At 38.0% G+C, this 21,026-nt stretch overlaps 2 protein-coding genes across 2 annotated transcripts in view; both read left to right on the top strand.

Moving 5' to 3' along the window:
- LOC138743325 (kelch-like protein 3) overlaps positions 1 to 21,026 on the top strand; it is a 169,615-nt gene that overhangs the window by 3,178 nt on the left and 145,411 nt on the right. The gene's annotated exons all lie outside the window — the stretch shown is intronic.
- Positions 15,105 to 16,334, top strand: LOC138743326 (heterogeneous nuclear ribonucleoprotein A3 homolog 1-like). The gene has a single exon (XM_069898502.1). The coding sequence runs from the start codon at positions 15,154 to 15,156 to the stop codon at positions 16,132 to 16,134; it is 981 nt and encodes a 326-aa protein (XP_069754603.1). The 5' UTR covers positions 15,105 to 15,153; the 3' UTR covers positions 16,135 to 16,334.

Below are 21,026 nucleotides of genomic sequence, written 5' to 3'. Positions count from 1 at the left end.
TATGATCATGCTTCAGGTTGAAAGCAATGGAAGGATTTTAATTTCTTTCCTGGATAAATTTCTGTGGACTTGAGCATCTTGAAATTCATGAGCACCAACTTGTACACATCACAAATCCTAATAAACCATCTGAATCTTTATTTGATGCCAATACTTGTTCAGAGAAATGACTAAATTTGTTATCTAATGAGGAAACTGGTAGATTTTGTTCATTTGTTGCTTGTTCTAAAGTTGTCTTAATACTGTAAGATGGTTGCATATGCTAACGGGCAACTTCTGATTCAAAGATTTGAGATTAGTGGCAGGATAATTGTCTCCACAGTTGGGCATCAAGAAAGTTCAAAGCTGGTGAATCTTAACAGATTTTAAATGCCTATTCGTAGCAATAGATTTAGTAAAGTTGTAAGTTCCTCTCTGAACATCAAAAATGTATTTTGGCTGTTTGGCAGACTGGGTGGCTTTTCCATCCCTGGGAGTTTTGAGTTCCTGTCCCATTTTAGGCCTATGGCATGGTCATAGGGTGAATTATTATTTTGGGACTTCCAATGGCCTGAGTAAAGGATTCCATGACAATATTTTGAAGAGCAAGTAAATTTATTCTGAAATCCTAAATACTTGTCTTGCAGTCTACAAAATTAATATTTTTTTCCTGTACTTATTAATTACCATATTCATCTATTACAAAGGTGATTGTAATTCCAAAATGCTTTTTTATCTCGGGGTAAAATATTATGGGTCTGCGAAAACTCAATTTTTATAATGAACGTGTGCGGAAAAGTTCACTAGGTCAAGCAGCTTCTGCAGTTGTAATTGACTTAAAGGGCCTTGATTGAAAACTGGAAAAAAATTTGTCACAATATACACAGTACAGTGAAGTTAGACAAAGTAAACTGTCTAACATACAGCTCTGTGAAAAGCCATTATAGTACTGTATATAGAATAGGATGGCATTGAAAAGAAATATTATTTGGCACCAAACAAAGAGCTTGTCCAAGATTTGTTGTGTCCTTCAATATGTTTGCTTCCTTTCTCTGGTAGGAGGAGATAGGGAATGTGTGTAGGTGTAGTTTGTATTATAAGCTTCATTTGCTAGCTTCTGGAGCAGCTATACCATAAAACCAGCTAATATGCTTTTGATGGTGCCCCTGTAGAGGTTGAGGGACAAGAACAGCATGCTGAACTCTTGATATTTGAATAAACTTCTTGTGCTTTCTTGAAGATTGCATCAACATATTTATCTCTGGTGATTGGAAATATAAGAACTCTATCCTTTTGACTTCACTGCCATTAATGTGAATGAATGGAGGATATGGACTCTGCCCCAGTCCCAAAAGATGTCTTTTCATCAACAAGACAAAGTAGAGCCACCAGACTTTCAATATCTTTCCTGCCTTCTGTCTCATTATTTGATAAAGCTGTTTGCTGCAGTAGTATCAATAAGTTTGAAGATGGAGTTGGAATATTTTGTTAGCAAGAGTAAATGGAGTGAATCTTTAGAATGGGATGTTTGTTCAGGTCATATCAATACTATAGATAAGTACAGTGTGTGATGGCATATCTGGCAGAAATAATTTTTTGAAATATTGAATTTGCCTGTTCTTTCAGTGCTTAAAAGTTTGTTTAAAACAATTGCAAAGCAGCATGTTCTTTTCAAAAACCAAAATAAGTCGAGTTTACTTTGTATTCTCAAAATTTGTATCATGCAAGTGTTGGATAGTGGTACAAGTGAATCAAAACAAGATAACCTACCTTTGCCATTGATATATTAACTTGCTTTAATAATTTCCATTCCTACTTTCCTAGATAAATCCATTATTAAATACCTATAGTGGAACAAAAAGCACTTAATTCATCTAGTATCATTAATTTCTACAACAGATGAGTATCAGTTTCCTTATCTAACAGCGTAAGTTTTTGAACAACTCAGCAAATGTCTGTTTTTAAACATGGATTTTGTCATTTTTGTATTTGTAAATATCTCTTGCGTATTTCTGTGCATCTGTTGAGAGATGGGTGAAAAACTACAGCATGCTGTTGTGCAGAGGGACTTGGGAGTGCTTGTGCATGAATCACAAAAAGTTAGGTTGCAGGTGCAGCAGGTTATTAAGAAGGCAAATGGAATATTGGCCTTCATCACTAGAGGAATTGAATTCAGGAGTAGGGAGGTAATGTTGCAACTGTATAAGGTACTGGTGAGACGCACCTGGAGTACTGTGTCCAGTTCTGGTCTCCATATTTGAGGAAGGATATACTGGCTTTGGAGACAGTCCAGAAGAGCAAGTGCAACTAGGTTGATCCCTGGGATGAAGGGGTTGACTTATGATGAAAGATTAAATCGTCTAGGATTGCATTCGCTCTAGTTCAGAAGAATGAGAGGAGATCTTGTAGAAACATATAGGATTATGAAGGGTATGGATAGGATAGATGTAGGAAGGTTTTTGAGCTGGCTGGGGAAACTAAAACGAGAGGACACAGTCTCGAGATTCGGGGGAGTAGAATTTGGACAGAGATGAGGAAAAATAGTTTTTCCCTGAGAGTAGTGAATGTTTGGAATTCTCTAACCAGGGAAGTGGTTGCAGCTGCTTCATTAAACATTTTTAAAATTCGGTTAGATAAATTAGGGGATATGGGGAGAAGGCAGGTAGGTAGAGTTAGGTCATAAATTAGATCAGCCATGATCGTATTGAATGGCAGAGCAGGCTCGGCTCAATGGGCCATTTTTGGCCTACTCCTGTTCCTACTTCCTATGTTCCTAGATGATGCATAGCAGCATTTCACTTTGTTTACATGCACCTAAATTAAGGTTCGGCAAGATTTTCAATTACCATGGTAATTTAAATTTAAAATTGGCCTGCGTTTTCTAGTTGTGAAAATTGCAGAGCATCAGTTTACTTCTGAAAGACCAATAAAAATAGAAATTTGCTCAGAAGGTCAGGCAGTACCTGTCAGGGAAAGTTGATCTGTAATTTTTCCACCACTGTAACTAGATTTCAATGCTGATATAATAAACCTGTCAGTAACTTGTATATACTTTCAAGGTGTAGGTATATAGAAAATTCAGACTTCATTGCCATACCTAATTGGTCTTGAAGACCTGTTGTCTTCCACCAATCTAATTAGCAAGAGAAGCTTCTCTATTAGAAAAGGCTAATTTTGTGAAGCTCTAATTGTGATTTGGCAAAAATGTTCATTAAACTGTTGATTTTAAGTTTTTTAAAATTTTGAGATCCAGCATGGTATCAGGTCCTTTCATCTCATGATCCCGCGCCACTCAAATACACCATTTAACCTAAAACATTCTGATTTAAGGATGAGAGGAAGCCAGAGCATCCTGAGGAAACCCATGTAATCACAGGGAGAACTTGCAAACTCGTTGCAGACCATGTGATTCAACCCTGGTTTGCAGGCTCTATTATAGTGTAGAACTTCTTTGGCTTGGCTTCGCGGACGAAGATTTATGGAGGGGGTAAAAAGTCCACGTCAGCTGCAGGCTCGTTTGTGGCTGACAAGTCCGATGCGGGACAGGCAGACACGATTGCAGCGGTTGCAGGGGAAAATTGGTGGGTTGGGTGTTGGGTTTTTCCTCCTTTGCCTTTTGTCAGTGAGGTAGGCTCGCGGTCTTCTTCAAAGGAGGTTGCTGCCCGCCAAACTGTGAGGCGCCAAGATGCACGGTTTGAGGCGATATCAGCCCACTGGCGGTGGTCAATGTGGCAGGCACCAAGAGATTTCTTTAGGCAGTCCTTGTACCTTTTCTTTGGTGCACCTCTGTCACGGTGGCCAGTGGAGAGCTCGCCATATAACACGATCTTGGGAAGGCGATGGTCCTCCATTCTGGAGACGTGACCCATCCAGCGCAGCTGGATCTTCAGCAACGTGGACTCGATGCTGTCGACCTCTGCCATCTCGAGTACTTCGACGTTAGGGATGTAAGCGCTCCAATGGATGTTGAGGATGGAGCGGAGACAACGCTGGTGGAAGCGTGGTGCCGGTAGAGGACCCATGATTCGGAGCCGAACAGGAGTGTGGGTATGACAACAGCTCTGTATACGCTTATCTTTGTGAGGTTTTTCAGTTGGTTGTTTTTCCAGACTCTGTGTAGTCTTCCAAAGGCGCTATTTGCCTTGGCGAGTCTGTTGTCTATCTCATTGTCGATCCTTGCATCTGATGAAATGGTGCAGCCGAGATAGGTAAACTGGTTGACCGTTTTGAGTTTTGTGTGCCCGATGGAGATGTGGGGGGTCTGGTAATCATGGTGGGGAGCTGGCTGATGGAGGACCTCAGTTTTCTTCAGGCTGACTTCCAGGCCAAACATTTTGGCAGTTTCCGCAAAGCAGGACGTCAAGCGCTGAACTAATCACTAAGTTATATGAGGCTTTCAAGAAAGTGGTTCTTTCTGTGGTAAGGTGGTTGGATTTTGTTCAGTGAGGGTTCATATGTTCTGCATGGACAGGATTCCTAAATTTGGAGCACTGAGGCTATTGAGAAATAGAGTTCAAGGCAAGGAAGGTTTTGGCCTACCAAGAATTCTGCTGCAGAAACCTTCGAAAACGTTTCTAAATTGTCACCGTGAGAGCATTGGTTGCTATAGTTTGAAAGGAAGTCACAGTTCTAGTGGGTGCAGGACTGATTTTAGCCAACTAGAATAGACTGAAGGAACTTTATTCAAGAAAATTGTCAGCAGGTAATTTGAAAAAATGTAAAATTGAGGGATTTGGAGCAGAAAATTAAAAGGATGCTGTTTGAATTAGTGATCAAAACTAAAGATCAGTAATAGGAGAAAAAAGATGCAAGAGCAAAGTGAGGATTTCCATTAGTGTTGATTTTGCGTGGAATCTTCACTGAATGGTGGTGGAAGCAGTTCCCTGCATAGGGAAATATCTTTAGGGGTTAAAAACGGCAAGGGAATGGGATTAATTGCTCTGACGAGTGGAGTCTGCCACTCGTGCTTTGATTCTGTGAAAATGCAAGGAAAGCAAGAGGGCATAAAATGTTAAAGTAATATTAAAGGTAACCTACTTTATTATAGAGGAAAAATGAGTAAGGTGAACCTGTTAGGTAATGTTGGTGTGTATGATGTCAAAGGTATGTGTATTAATGTGTATGTCTTGTATGCAAAGTTGAAATCCGGATAATAACGGTGAGTAATCCCAACAGTGATAATTTTCACTAGTATCATTTCCATTTATTTTGGGGGCTGGTAGCAGGCTGTCTGGGGTGGGGTGGCAGGGGGTGGTGGGCTGTCGGGAGACTCTCCTGTCAGTCCCTGTGCTGGTCCTGCTGCCCAACTCCCCAACAGTCACACCGTTCCCTCCTGCCACCAGCCCCCACCCCACACCAATTCCACTGCCCTGTTCCCTCCTGACAGCCCCCATACTGATCCCACTGCTCTGCCCTACCACCCTGGGAGGGAGCAGGTTGGCAGGATTGACAGCAGCAGTTTGTTTTTATAAAATGTTTTCTGCTATAACTAAGCTACTTTTGTTTTCTCTTGTAAAATATTTTTCCTGCTGTCCTTGTTGCATGTTTTGTCCTTTTTTTGCTATACTGTAGCTACTGTACAAATTGCAATAACATTAAATGCTTGCCCATAAATACAAACATTTTTCTTAATTTTCCCAGCTGAAATGGGGGGCCTTGTATGCTGTCAAATACAGTAATTATGAAACTGGATATGAGTCCTGATGGAGATTTTTTTCTGGAAATCTACAGATGTCATATTGAGATTTTGCAATCCATATTTCCTCCGATGTTCCATGCTAGTTGATGGATGGCTTATTGTACATTGTAGAGGAAAAGAATTGGGAGGTAGGTAGGATTTGTGGCAGTGATGCAAAATTAAAAATTAACCTGGAAAATAAGTGATAGGATTGGCTCTGCACTAGGATAGATTTTGGTCTGAATAGATGCCTTTGTCAAAGGAAACTTTTTAAAGTCTGGGCCCTGGCCCTTTTCCATTCACTTTTGACAAAGGATTTCAATACTAATGTGATATTTCCATTTTTTAAAAAAAGACTCTGAGCAAGTTTGTCCTAACCTTGGGTGTGGACAAGGTACGGGGAAAAAATGTAAATTGGTATTTTTTTTTAAAAAAAAAAGAAAAATATAAAGAATAAATTAAAAGGACTCTCTTGATTCAAAACTTGTGAGGTGGCAACAAGAATTTTTTAGAATTTGTATTAAAGTTTTACTTGGTTGACGAGACTTGATGAGATGCAAAAGAAAATGACTATGGTTAAAAACCCCTGGTGTATGGAATTCAACTGGCAAAAAAAAAATTAAAATAAGAATAAAATAATAGTTTTTAAAAAGCAAGTTTAATCCAGTGTTTTCTCTGGGTTTTAGTTGTGCAACAACTACAACAAGATACAAAATAAAATTGATTCAGAGAGAATCCAAGGGCCTTAGAAATCTTTTCAAAGATTTCTGAAGCCAACAGGTCGTATCAAAAAGTTAAGATGGCAATCAGACACAATGCAAATAATATCACGCAAGAATTGCATAAATTGAAGCTAATCCAGAATAGTGTTCTAGTCTGGCTGTGAAATTACAGGAAAATACAAGAGATTTGACAATATTGGGGCTGGAGAATTTTGGTGGGAAAACATTGAAGAGCTTTTGCTCTTTTCTATGGAACAGAATTCAAAAGGAAGATTTGATGGATATGCATGAAGTGAAGGACAGGGTGTAGTGGATAGGATCAATGTCTTTTGCTGGAAATGTACAAAATTAAAATGTAATTAAAAGAATAGTTTAAATTTAGATATACAGCACAGTAACTGGCCATTTTGGTCCTTGACTCCATTCTGGCCAATTTACATCCCTGGTATGTTTGGAACAGAGGAAACTGGAGCCCCTGGGAAAACCCACACAGATGTGGAGAACCCCTTAGCATAAGATTTGAACCCTGGTCACTGGTGCTGTAAGGGCATTCTGCTAACCACTATGCCAACTGTGCTATATAGATTGTAGGTTTGTCAGAATCACTTGATCATAGTTAGGCAAGATGCATTTTTGGGGTTTAAAAAAAAAATGAAAGCTTTTTCCTGTGCTTCTATATGAAGGATTGCAATACAGTAGTGCAAGCTAAACAATTAGCAAAATACTCAAGGACAAGGCCTTGAAAAAGTTGCAGAAGTTGTTTTGAGAATGGTGGTATGGATGAGTTTATTTGTAGGGACCAGAGCAGCCATCCCCAACTTTTTTAATCAGCCATGTGCTCTACCCTGAGAACTCTGCTCTGTTTTGTGACTCCCTTCTATCCAAAGCTGTTGAGGTTTGATTTCTTCTGTACTTTTGTCCTTCTGACTGCATAAAAATCCTTGAGGTGAAGAGGCTTTTGCTTAAATGTCCTGTTTCCCCCAGAGGGGGTGTCAGGCCCCTGTTGAGATTGGCTGGTCTGGAGCAGGGGTGGCCAACCTTTCAACTTTTAATTTAGACATATAGCATAGTAACAGGCCACTTCAGCTCGAGTTAATTGGACTTGTGGGCCGAAATGACTTGTTACAATGCTGTACGTCTTAAGGTTGGCCACCCCTGGTCTAGGGCAATGTTATTTGCTTAAAGGCATTTGAAGCAAATTCAGCTATTGTATAGGACACCTTTTGAGGCTTTTTTTGGGAACAAATCATTTCTTGCACTGCAAGTATTAGGGAAAAGGCTAATCAAGTGAAAACTAACTTAACCAACAGAAACAATGAGATCAAAGGAATGCACTAGCTCCAGATCCTGTTCTATATAAATGGCGTACTGAAATTAAAGCTAAATAAGATCTTTTAATGTATTCAATTGAAGGCCTCCTTTTTAAAGCAAAAATTCAATTTTGTATCCATGGAGATAAAACAGGTTAACTATTGGCTAATCAATTAAAAGCTTTAGCAGCCAAATGTCAAATTACAGAATTTTGCAAAGCTAATGGTGATATGACAACTAATCATTGAGAAATAAATTATATCTGTAAAGAATTTTATTCTGAACTGCATAGTTCCAATTCTAAAGATAATGTAATGAATAATTTTTTGGGTAAGTTAACTAATCAAAAGCAATTTGATCAACCTATTTCCCATGAAGAAATTGTCGAGGCTTTTTCCTCATTACTTGCACCTTGGATATGTCCTGTTCTTTCGGAGTCTTTTGAACTTGGTGAGCTTCCAGTCTTCTTTTAAGGTTTCTATCCTTGCTAATAAACATCCAGTCAAATGCTCTTGTAGGCCTAATTCTTTACTCAATGTTGACACTGAAATTCTATCTAAAATTTTGGCTCACAGACTCAAAATATTTTGTACCTATCAGACTATTTATTAAAAATCAGCATTTGCATTTCAATATACACCATTTATTAATATTTTACACTCTCCAAAGGAGGTTTCAGAATGTGCGATATCTCTGGATTCAGAGAAGGCTTTTGATTGGGTAGAAAGACATTATTTAAAACATTAGAAAAATGTTTTGGGGCTGGCTTCATTCAATGAATTAAATTACTATATTTATCCATGTGCCTGTGTTCTTACTAATTTTCAGAATTCTAAACCATTTAGACTTCACCACGGAACCAGACAAGGATGACCTAGAAGTCCTTTGCTTTTTGGCCTGGCATTAGAACCCTTAGATGTGGGTTTTCAAGAATCTAATGTTATTACTGCCATTTTAAGAAAGGGTAAAGCCCACAGTTTTGCTTTCTATTTCTAATCTTCAGACTTCATTGCCTTCTCTGCTTTCTTTAATTTCTCATTTTAGTCAATTTTCAGGTTATAATTTAATTAAGAGTGAACTTTTTCCTTTGAATAATTTGGCACAGATAAATAGCTTTTAAAATTGTAAGAAAGCAATTTACCTATTTGGGTGTAACAATTATTGGTACTAAAAACTTTCAAAGAAAATTTTCTCACCTTAAACATATGAAAGGGATGTTGTCAAATTGCTCGCCTCTTTGTCATTGGTTGAATCAACTATCAAAATGAATATCAATTTTTATACCTTTTTCAGTCTGTATTTTTATTCATTTTTTTTATTCCCTTGATTCAATCTTGTAGGTGGAAGATAAACATCCTTGTCTAAATTAAAGTCCATTGGCAAAAAAGGTTTAGCCTTACCAAACCTTTGGGCAGTCAATATATAAAATTTTGCATTTTGGTTATATGGGTCTCTTTTGTTACAAAATTCTCTTATTTCTCCTCTTCGATCCTCACTTATCTTTAAATAAATTAACTAGCAATCTGGTGGTTGAACATTAAGGATCTGGATACAATTTAGAAAATGGTTTAATGAGATATTTAATCCTATTTTTTCTAATTATTTCTTTAAACCTAATAACGTAGAATGGTATAGATTTGGCATTAAATGTTTAAGATTTTTGTCATTGGGAATTCCACTTTTTAATAATTTTCATTTAAATACGGACTACCAGATATTCATTTTATTGGTATCTACAGATTAAATTTTAATGATCTCTCATACATTTCCTAAGAGGACTGATAAGAATTTAATTTAATTTGCAACTTTTCTATAACTGTTCAATATCCAAGGTTTATGATGTTCTTGGGAATAAGAGGCTCTCTCGGGTAACTTAAAAAAAAAGCCTGGGAACAGATCCTACAACTTTTAACTTCTGAAGAAACTTGGATTTTCACATTGGTTAATACCTCATCTTTATGTGCCTGCAATTTAAAGTAATCCTTGAGTCTCATGTCCAAATTCAAGCCATCTAATTTTTATGCAGATGTATCTCCTTGTGATAAATGAAACAATGGATATGCTTCATTAATTCATGTTTTGGACATCTTAGTCTTGAGAGATATTAGAATGAAGTATTTCAAACTTTTTTATTTCTCTCATGGCTAGACGGGCAGAGTTGCTCAGGTGGAGGGATGTCATGTTTAAATTTAGAGAATTTGTGATTTTAAGTGTAATGTATATTCACTTTTAACATGTATCCTTTGTTTTATGTAATTTTTGATAAAAAATACTGAAAAAATAAAAACAAATTCAAATGAAATTTGAAAATACTTGATGTACAATCATGGAAAAGAGCAGGGATGAGGATATGTGGTGGTAAGAGCATGGAATAAAACTTTTTCAGTCCTATCAACTCAAGTTTTAAAAAAAAGTTGAAAGTTATTTTCTAATTTGACAATATTGTGGTGAATGATTCAACATAAAATCGGGCATTTTCTTTGGTATTATCTAAACTTTTCTATCTAATAACTAATAGGATTGTATCAATATTCAGGAAGACAGGTTATTCATATTTTTTGATAATTAGTGAATAATTTAGCACAAGGTCACTCGTGTTTGATTTTCAAAAAAAAATGAGCAAGAGCAAAAGTATCAGGAAGAGCCAACAAGTGAGAAAGTGTACCAACTCGAGCTGATACAATAAATCTGTTCAAATTTGTTGTCCGTGCATACACATTGAATACAACCCTGAGATTTTCTTCCTGTGGGCCAGGAAGAATTTCTACTTATTGGGAGAAAAATGTATATAAAGAAATGTAATAAACTGCAATGCACAAAAAATATTCAGTAATAATGTTGAGCCCTTAAATGAGTGAGTTTGTTTAGGTGTCTGATGGTTGAGGGGTGGCAACTGTTCCTGAACCTGGTGGTATGCATCTTGTGGCACCTATACCTCTTTCCTGGTGGCAGCAGCAAGAACAGTATGTCCTGGTGGTGTGGCTCCTTGACAATTGTTGCTGTTCTCTGACAGCAGTGTTCCATGTAGATGTTTTCAATGTGTGGAGAGTTTTCCCTGCCTGTGATGTACTGGGTTGTGTCTAGTACCCTTTTCACAAATTTCTGCTCAGGGTATTAGTGCCTTCATTCCAAGCCATGATGCAGCCAGTCAATGCGCTTTCTACTAAACATCTGTCAAGTTTGCCACGGTTTGCTCACCCTCTCCATCTCTTCCCCACCCCCATGATCGTTTTTTTCCCTTTCTAAAGTCTTGCAATCAGTTCTTATTGAGTGAGAGGTTGTTAGCACATAATCTGGAAAATTGCATGAGCTCCATTCGGGTATTTTGCAGATTATATTGCGGGGGATTTGAAGCACTTTATTCAGGAAGAGGGAATGTAAATGGATTTTTAAAAGATCTGGCATGGTTCAAAGAGGAATTTAATACCTTGTAGCAAGATCAACGATTAAGTAACCAAAACAGATTCCTTTCCTTGATTAGCTTCCATGATGTTTTCAATTAACTATTTTACCACTGTCCCTTGATTTTGATCTTAAAATTGATTGCTTTCTTAGGAATTGGACTGTTTAGCACTGATGTCTAGAGCCATAACCCAAAGTGGGATATTACCAATCAGGTTATTGGTGAGTAGACACTTTGCACGTAGAGTAGTTTGGGGACATTTATATGATTTGTAATTGGACAGTTTTGAGCTGCATTCACTACTTTCTGGAGCTGCTTCCGATTTTGTGCCAAGCAGCTTCTTTTTTTAAAAAAAGACATTGAGACCTAAGTAAGGCATAAATCTTGAACATCAAATAAATAAATCTTTAGTTACAATTTGTTGTCACCTGAAGTGGTTACAAAATATGAAATTAAGGGTGATAACTGGGTACTTGGAAAATAATAAAATTGGGCAGATTCGGAATATTTGACAAATCCCAGTGTTCTAATCAATAGATGAGGGAGTAAGTAATACTGTTTTCAGGCTTGTTGAAGATGCTTAATAAAGATGATTAAATTTAGGATGTGAGATTGGGAGGGCTGGTTAACAGAGTTGGGACATGATAATGAGGGTACTGAAAGGATTGGTTCTGAGGGCTAAATTATTTAATACAAAGCGTGAATTGAGGTGCTGGCAGAGGATTCTTGATTTATATTAAGTGATTGGATGAAGATTTTGCAAATGAAAAATGTCATTTACTTGCATAAAAATAGAAAAGCAGTGTTTTTTAAATGAGATGGTATTTGCACTCAGGAACTTGGTTATTCTTGTCTGTGAATAGTTGGAAGTTGATGTGCAAGTTCTTCATGCAATTAGGATGCAAATAGAATGCTGATACTTAAAACCAAACTAATCTGATAAAGCCTTAATGACAATACACTTGGGATATTTACTCCTCCTTAAAGTTTACTGCCAGTATATGGAATGCATCGGATTCACAAATTGATTTCCTGAATGGAGTTATGCATGAAATTTCCCTAAAGGTAGATTAAGTAGGCTGGGTCCATTGGTTAGAATGAGGTGTAATTGTATTTAATATGCAGAGGTGTTTAAAATCTTAATTGCGGCCTTAAAATAAGGGTTGTCATTCAGAACTAGGATATTTTGTCAACCAGAAGATGGTGAATCTTTGGGATACTGTACTGGAGTCCTTTCAGTTCTTGAGTACATTTAAAACATCAATAAATGTTTGTATTCGAGGAAATGTGATGATAGTCACCATTGATATTGAACAGTATGGCAAGCATGAAGGGGCAATTGATGTGTTATTTAATTTTGTATTCTCTGAGCACTTTCAGAAACCTGGATCCAAAAGTGAGAAAGAAATTGATAATAGCAGAATAGGTGTGATAATTGGAGGAGACTTGTGTCAAATTTAAATTGTCACTATTGATCCAATAAGCCTTTAATAGCTGAACTTTCCATTTACTTTTTCCCCCCCCCTCAAAGTAAAATTAAAAGTTCAAATTGTTCATGTTAGAAACTCTAGACCCATTTGATCTCTAGTATCCTCTACATCTTTATCTGAAAATGTTTAATGAAAAACTTATTGTTGCTATGACTTTTGAGTGCCTGGAATTGTGATTTCTCAGTTCTGCCATGACCTGTTGTCATAAGTCTGTTAGCAGTGAAGATGAGATAGTAGATAATAAAAGCTTAAAAGTTGCCAAATCAATTTTGGAAATTTATTTTGATATTGCTTCTTTGGCTGATCAAATTACACATTCTAATTATGTGGAATAGGTACCAACTCAATTTTTATTAAATCCAAATCTTTTTTGAGAAGGGTTCTTTTCATGACTACATTCAGATCAGTCACTTGTGACTTGCAGGGAATTCTATAAAAGTTGCTGGTTGCAGCTTTGTAATTGTGTGGCATGATGTTACTCACTTTTATGCCTGTTGACCTTGCATCATTTTCATTGTATTTTCAATTTGTTTGTTTGGTAAAAATCCCATTGATTTAACAATTTAATAGAATAGAATGTGAGTTTAGAGCCATTGAGGTGATGGTATCTGGATTAATCTTTCACTTCAAAACCTACCAATTCCCAATCATTCATTCTAGGCTTTGATATGATCTCAGCCACTCCCCTTGGTTGTATTCTGATTCAGCATTGCAAACAGGCGTTAACACTTTCCCTTTTCCTGCCCAATCTTGGGTCCTGCCCACTTTATTTTATGGTGTATATTTTAGCAGTTCTTGTTTAAAAAACCATGATTGATTGATCTTGGCTCCATCTGGCATTTGCAGGTGACTCTTCCCCCCACCCACGGAAGAGTTTTATGGACGGTGTTGTAGCTTAAGGTTTTTGAATGTAATAATTATCGAAGACGTTATGGGACTAAAGGGCTGAGGTTGGACAAACAGGTTGTTTTCTCTAGTGTGTCAGAAGCTGAGGGTGACATGGTAAAAGTTTATGAAATTGAGAGGATAGATTATCGGAATCTTTTTCCTCAGGATAAAAATATCACATGGAAGACGCATTTAAGTTGGGGAGAGGCAAGTTGAGGGAATGTGTAGGGCAAGTTTTAATTTTAGGCTGATAGGTGCATGGAGCCAGGATTAATGGTGGAAGCAAATACAGCAGTGGCATTCAAGAGTCTTCTGGACGTACATGAATGTGGAGGGAATTGATGTAGTGGTTCTCACCACTGGGCTCTGGGCCATAGTGTGCTTCCAAGTGGGGTTTTTAAAATGTTCAATAAAATGTTTTCAATTAGAGTTGCCTTTGACTTAAATATTGGTCAGTCATTGACATTAGTGGGTCATAGCATGTTAGGCTGGAAGCCAGATGGGCCTCAGACTGAAAAAAGTTGAGAACCACTTAATTTTGACTTTGGGATATTCAGCACAGGCATGTGGGCTGAGGGGCCTGGCTCTGAGCTCTGTTCTGGATGTTTTGATGGTGTATCTGAAGACTTGTCAGACTTCCTGTTGAAGTGGATGTGAACACCAGTTTGTGTATTTTTAATTTTCTTGCCTCTCCTTCATGATGGATGAGTTTTTCTTGAGATTAACTATTTCAGATTGATTTCTGAGTAGAGCATAAAATGCTTCCTGGATATATTAAAATGATAAGCTTGTGACATTAGTTAAGGTTACAACTCAAATCTTTGCCAGTGAGACAAGTGGAACAAATCTTTTGCAAACTCCTGAGAGGATTGCTTATGTTAATTTGGATACTGCTTCAATGGAAGATTGTGTGGGGACCAACTTTTGAAGATGGCAAACTATTGACAAAGTTTTGACTTGGGACTGATAGTGAAGAATTTTGGGAGAACCATGAAAATTGTAGGCAGATTGGAAAACAAATGCGTACATGCATGGAAAGCAATACTGCTAAAAAATCTTTCTGGATTATACACAAAAATTGCATCAGATGTTAGAATTCGCTAATATGCTGTTATTGCTTGAGATTCTAGATCAAAATTGATTTTGCATGTCGTTTTAAGAGATCTACGCTGTGGGATAAATACAGTTTCTATAAGCAATAGCACCTGCTTTTATCTGATCGATTTACGTTTATTAGACAATTAATTATCACCTAGCTATTTGCAAAGTTGGTCCAAATTGATCAAAGGTAGTTATGCAATGATTTTATGCCACTCATACCCTTTGCTTGTACTGCTTGATCCAGGAAAGACGAAAGTTGAACAAAGGAGGAATGCTAATTAAAAATGCAGAACATTTATTTAAATCTGAATCATTAAGTCCACTCGGTGCAAATGTTAGCATTCATTCGGATGAATGTTGCACCGAGGCGATCGGTCTGTCCCTCTTTCGGGTGAGGACAATGGAGCGGATGGGCTTGAAACTGCAGCGCAGAATGGGGCTGGGGTTACCTAGCAGCCAGGAGCGGGCCAATCAGAGGCTCCCAGCAAGGGCGAAGTCACGCCCCTGCCGCTGCCGCTTATATAGAGCTCATTAGGCAGGCAGTCAGTCTCCTGCGGTGTGTGGCGAAGGCGGCTGTACAACATGGCGAGGGAACAGCTCTGTAAGCTATTTGTTGGCGGGCTCAGCTTTGAAACGGTGGAAGGGAACCTCCGAAACCATTTCGAGCAGTGGGGCAAGCTAACTGACTGTGTCGTGGTACAAGATACGATCACCAGGCGCCCGCGAGGCTTCGGCTTTGTCACATACTCTTCCCCGAGCGAGGCGGATGCTGCAATGGCTGCTAGGCCTCATATTTTAGATGGCCGCACGGTAGATCTGAAGCGAGCTGTGCCGAGGGAAGACTCGAACAAACCGGGCTTCAACATGAAGGTGAAGAAGATTTTCGTGGGCGGCATCAAGGAAAACCTTGACGAGAATGATTTGCAGAGCTATTTCTCGGATTATGGGTTGATCGAGAAAGTGGATGTGATCTGTGACCGAGACACTGGCAAGAAGAGAGGTTTCGCCTTTGTGTACTTCGATGACCACGATTCTGTTGATAAAGCTGTGATCCAGAAGTACCACATGATTAATGGCTACCGGTGCGAAGTCAAGAAAGGGTTGTCGAAGGAAGAGATGCAAAGCGGAAGTAGACCTCGCGGTCGAGCTGGCAACTTTCCCCAAAGAAACGGCCGCAGCGATGGGAGTTTTGGAAACTCTGCCGGGTACGGGTCGCAAGGCGGCGGCGGAGGAGGCTACTACAATGATCGAGGAGGTCGAGGAGACTACGGTGGCTATGGAGATGGAGGGTATCCCCGACGTAATCGTTCCTTTTCAGGAGGAAGTTATGGTGATCGCATTCGTGATTATGGCTTTCCAGGCTATGGCGGCGAACGAGGTTATAATAACGACGATTTTGACGATGCCTACGACAACTTTGGGAGCTATTCCCCTGAGCCGTCCCATTATGGCCCCATGAGAGGTGGGGTTGGTATGGAAAATTATGCTGCTGGACGCTACAGGGGAGATTATGGCGTTAGCAGTAGGAGCAGAAACAGACATTTTGATGGATATGCCTTTTAACATAGCATGAATTCAATGTGTAAGGGGGAAAATATTTGGTCATACACAAATGGTTATGAATCTAAAAGTTAATTGTGTGTAAAATGTGTAAAGGGGCTGTATTTGGTATGTACACAGAAGTAGCTGCAAAGCTGCCTAATGTATTCGACTAATCAAGATAATTGTATACTTTTTTTCACAATAAAAAACATTTCGGTTTACTTGGCAATCCTGAAGAATTACTGAATTTTCATTAGGCATGTGTATTTTAATCAGCCAGGAAGATAGCTGGCTAATAGAAGAAAATAGGACCACTTTTTCCACAGAATTTTGGTTCTTTAGACTGAAATCTGACTTTTACATGTTTTTATTAATTTTCAAAGTTCAAAACTAAGACACTTGATTGGAACCTATAAACAAGTGGTTAGATCAACAGAAGAAAAGAACAGGAAGTTCATATAATTGGTTGCATTCAAATCTGAGGTTCTAAAGAACACCAAGATTATTTGATTAGTGAAGCTGATGTCAAGTAACTTAAAATTGCAAATGAAGTTAATCTTTGGGGGTTGTGGAGTCTAAAGTTTTGGGTGTTCATTTGATATTGGCCTGGCATTAGTTTATACATTGATTAGGTTCTGCCATAGGATAGACCCAAAACCATCTTCCACAAGTTGCTTGAGTTGTTCACTGCAAAAATTAGATGCAATGGGTTTCTGTTGCCTTTTCCTCAAGAATACCATTTCCTGAGCTCAGCAAACTGTTTTTAAAATATTGTTTGTCCTTGCTGATGATCACAGACCAATGGAAGCAAGCCCTAACAAGATCAATCCTGTATTCAAGCTGTTCTTTCTAATCTGATGTGCAGTCATATATATTCAATCATCTGGTGGTCACTGAATTCCTACACAAATATCGAGCTGGAAGTCGACCTAGAATTTGTATAAAAATGCTGGAGGAACTCAGCAGGTCTCACACCATCAATAAGAGGTGAAGATGCACAAGAGGGGAAGAAGAACTCAGGCCTGAAAAGTTGGTTATATGTCTTCACCTCCAATGGATGCTGCACAACCTCCAGCACTTTTGTATTTTTACTGATCTGCCTGCAGACTTTGGTTTCACAAACTTTTAAACTACACCCCAGTCTCCATTTGAACCATCTGGGATTAGACTTTTTTGGTTGAGGCAGGAACACATCTTTGCTTTGCACCCGTAAATTGTGCATCTAATTTTCTTCAGCTGATGCGACGGTGAATTCAATATCAGTCTTTGTCTCAGCACCCAATGACAACAGTAGGGGTTGGTAAGGTGGAGCTAATGTACTTGTGGGGCTGAAAGTTGGATTAGTGTTGAAATGCTAATACATACCTTTGCTCCAATATGTTCTTTGCATCAAGTCAATCCAGCAATTACTACCAAACTATTTTGCCTGCTGTTCTTCATTTTATTTAGGTTCCTTCATCTATCTTGTAAGAATTTCTCCCTGTCATAGTCCACCAATGATTTTAGCCATTGTGGATAGTGAAAATGTATGTTTTCACCTCATCCTTGAGTTTCTCATAAGATTTTCACATCTTGCCCCCCCACTCCTTAACCTGGCTCAGCACAGATTCTGGATTCTTTACTGCCTTTTTGATCTGCATCAGTTTTGTCAGCTGGGTTCAGTTTCTTCCACATTTTCTTCCTTATAAAGAGTGCTCATTTCAGTCACAGCTTTCCCAATCTTTGCATCCAAATACATCAAAGTTTAAGTGTTGGATTTTCAGAAATGTAATTGTTGGACAAAGATATTACAAACAGCAATGAGGTAAAGATTTCCTGAATAAAGTTCCAAGCTTGAAACATTGATTACTCTTATGGATGCTGTATGACCTGCTTAGTTTCTCCAACTTTAATGATTCTGTACATCTGCCTACTTGAGTTGTCAAAGAGCCTTAGTTCAATATACAAAAGGCTGCATTTCTGTAGATAACACTGCCCTAACATTGGTCTAATATCTCTGCTTGGATGTTTGGAATGTTAGTTTTCCTGATCCAATAGATCATTTCTAACCTTTCATTTTAAAATGCTGAAATATTATCAATCTTTTTATTTTTAATACAGATATAAGGAGAAACTGCTTCCAGAGGTAGTGAATTTGTAATTAACTGCCCAAGGAAGCAGTAGAGGCGCCCTCATTAAATATATTTAAGACCATTTTAATGTGGTAGGGAATTGAGGGTTATAAATAAAAGGCAGGGGGATGGAGTGGAGTCATGGCCAGATCAACCATTATTGAATGACAGAACAGGGTCAATGGCATACTGTTTTGTGTAATCTGGTTTTAGTCTTCAGTTGACTCCTTGTATGGAATTTTGTGCTTTAATCGTGTGCAAGATCAACTCTAGTCCTACCAATGCTGCCATATTCTTTAACACTGACAATTTTTAAAAAATCTCTATAGCAGCTCACTGGTAAGCTTCTAGCCATTTGTAGATCTCCATTCTTTGTTTCTACCTTCAGGTGGAAATTTTACCTTGCGCAGCTCTCAGGTGCTGGTCTTGCAAGGATTCTGGTTTCAATTTTTTGAATTTCTCATGAATTGCATTTTTTTCATTTGTCATATCTCTGCATACATTGCTCTTCAGTTGACCCACCAATTGCTTAAGAGCTTATAGCTGTCATTTTGCTTGGTTGAGTGGTACATTTGTCCAATCCACTTAAATAGCAGCACTTTTTCCTCATGTTAAAAATCAAGTTTCTAAGAGACTTCTAGACTAGAGTCTCTGGTGTGTCAGGAATGCAGTGAAAAAGTTTGTTCGGCTGAAGGATTATGGAGATGTAGTTATGGCATGCCTTCAAGATGAAGTTTCTTACAAGAATTAATGGATAATATTAATTCACTGATGTAAATTAGCTATAATATTGAATGACTTTTTTTTTTGAATGGACTATTGTTTTGCTTTTATTGACTACAGGAAGAATTGCCATATAAAATTGACCAGATAAAATTGTCTTTGTGGGAAGGAATACATAACTTTTGGATTGAAGAGGAAGAGATTGAATTGAACTAATTTGAGAAGGTGGAGAGGACCTGGATGTGGCATAGACTGCAATCTCCCAATACCTGGATTAATTTGGAAAATGTCCACAATTATTCAGAATTGACAATTTAATAGAGTGCTAGAAGCACTGGGTAACATGGAAAGGCATTGACAATATTGAAGATTGGTTACCAATCATCAGAACAGGAAAATGTAATAAGGAAAAGTAAGATGCAGTGAAAGTTGTTTATAACATATACCAAATTGCCACAATTTGTTTTCTGAGGAATCCAGTCAAATATCTTCTAGATAGTAGTGTGCACTCAGGTGAGTGGGAAGGAAAAGTCTTAAGAATTGAGAAGGGGTGATGCAAGGTAAAAATAGATGTTGGAGACCAAAGATTAGTCAGGAAAGATGCAAGTAGCACTTGCATTTTTAATTCCTTTTTTTGAAGTGGATAGTTATCACTGGCACACCAAGTATTTGTCATTCATAGAGAAATGTGAGTCAGGTCCTTGAGCCACTGCAGTCTAAATGCTCAAGGCATTCCTACAAAGTTAATATTGGAATTCCAGAATTTAAACTAGGTGACAATGAAGGAACACTAATCTGTTTTTAAATTGGGATGGTGTATATTTGGAGAATTTTGAAGTGGTCACTTTGCCATACACCTCCTGTCATGCATGCTGGGAAGTTGTGGATTTGGGCTCTGGTGTTGGTGTGACCTAGGTGAGCTAGTAACCTACTTTCTAAATGATGCATACTGCAACCCTGGTGAAATGGAATTGAGGTTTGAGGTGAATAGTGCTAAGTGTTCACCTGCATTCATTTGTGCATGTAGTTTTCCATCACATCCTGATGTGGCTTGTTCAAAGGCTTTCCCTGGATACCAAGATTCTTATTTGCTTGTGTAACCATAAATGTGATGATCCAATTGAGTTTCTAATAAAAGCTAACACCCTCCCACCACCCTCATTCCCTTGCTCCTTACAAACATGCTGATAGTGGAGGACTTGGCTAAAGTAATTATGTTGAAAATCATGTGTAAATTCTTTGATATTGTCTGGCACTTTGGGTGCTAAATCATTTTGTATCATGCATTCCTGAGTTACTTCCCTCTGACTCAATTCAACAATTGCTCTGAAACTCAGTTGATCAGTGAGGCACTTGAATAACATCCCACACCCAGTAAATTTGACTGCAACTTTGTGCTCTTCATATTTGTTCAGTATGAAGGAACATTAATTTAGGAGCTGAATGAGGTTGGAGAAAGTGGATGGAAATTTCAGTAGAAGTCTTTGAGCCTTGATGTCTGTCTGAAATCAATGGAGGATCCCAAGAACATTCCCTCCCTTAAGACATCACTTATTAGAAGCCACACCAGAAAAAGACAGTGTGGCTCATGTCATGAAGAATATTAATAATGTTTTTGATCAAAAACCTGGTAATCATCACATTACTAAGATGTTTTTAGATTTTCAAATTGGTTAATTGTATTTTCCATAGCTATTGTGAGACTTGAACTTGCACCTCTGGATTATTAGTCTAAAAAATGGATTGCATGTCCACTAACCTCCACTACCAAAGTACCTTTTTATTGAGATTTATACCAAATGGATGATTTTCAGTAAATGGGTAGAACCTGGCCATAATGCTGTTTGGCAATTAACATTAAAAGAAATTTATTGTTAACTAATGAATGTGTGTAAATGGGCTGAATGACTTTTCTAAAGTTGACATTTCTAGATTTTGTTTAGATGGTGCAAATATATGTACAATCCTAAACTTGGGGAAATCACAATGGCCTTGTAGAGCTGATTCCAATAAACTGAATGTCTGCAATCAAAGAACCTGACCATTCGTAATGATCTTGATCCTCTGGAGAGGAAATGA

Source organism: Narcine bancroftii, chromosome 9 (assembly GCF_036971445.1).
Source record: "Narcine bancroftii isolate sNarBan1 chromosome 9, sNarBan1.hap1, whole genome shotgun sequence".
NCBI classification, from domain to species: Eukaryota; Metazoa; Chordata; class Chondrichthyes; order Torpediniformes; family Narcinidae; genus Narcine; species Narcine bancroftii.
Note: the sequence above shows the minus strand (reverse complement) of the source record. Positions and strands in the feature narration are given on the sequence as shown.

Bases quoted from the DNA above. Each gene is read 5' to 3' on its own strand.
- LOC138743326 (XM_069898502.1), top strand. From the start codon at position 15,154: ATGGCGAGGGAACAGCTCTGTAAGCTATTTGTTGGCGGGCTCAGCTTT.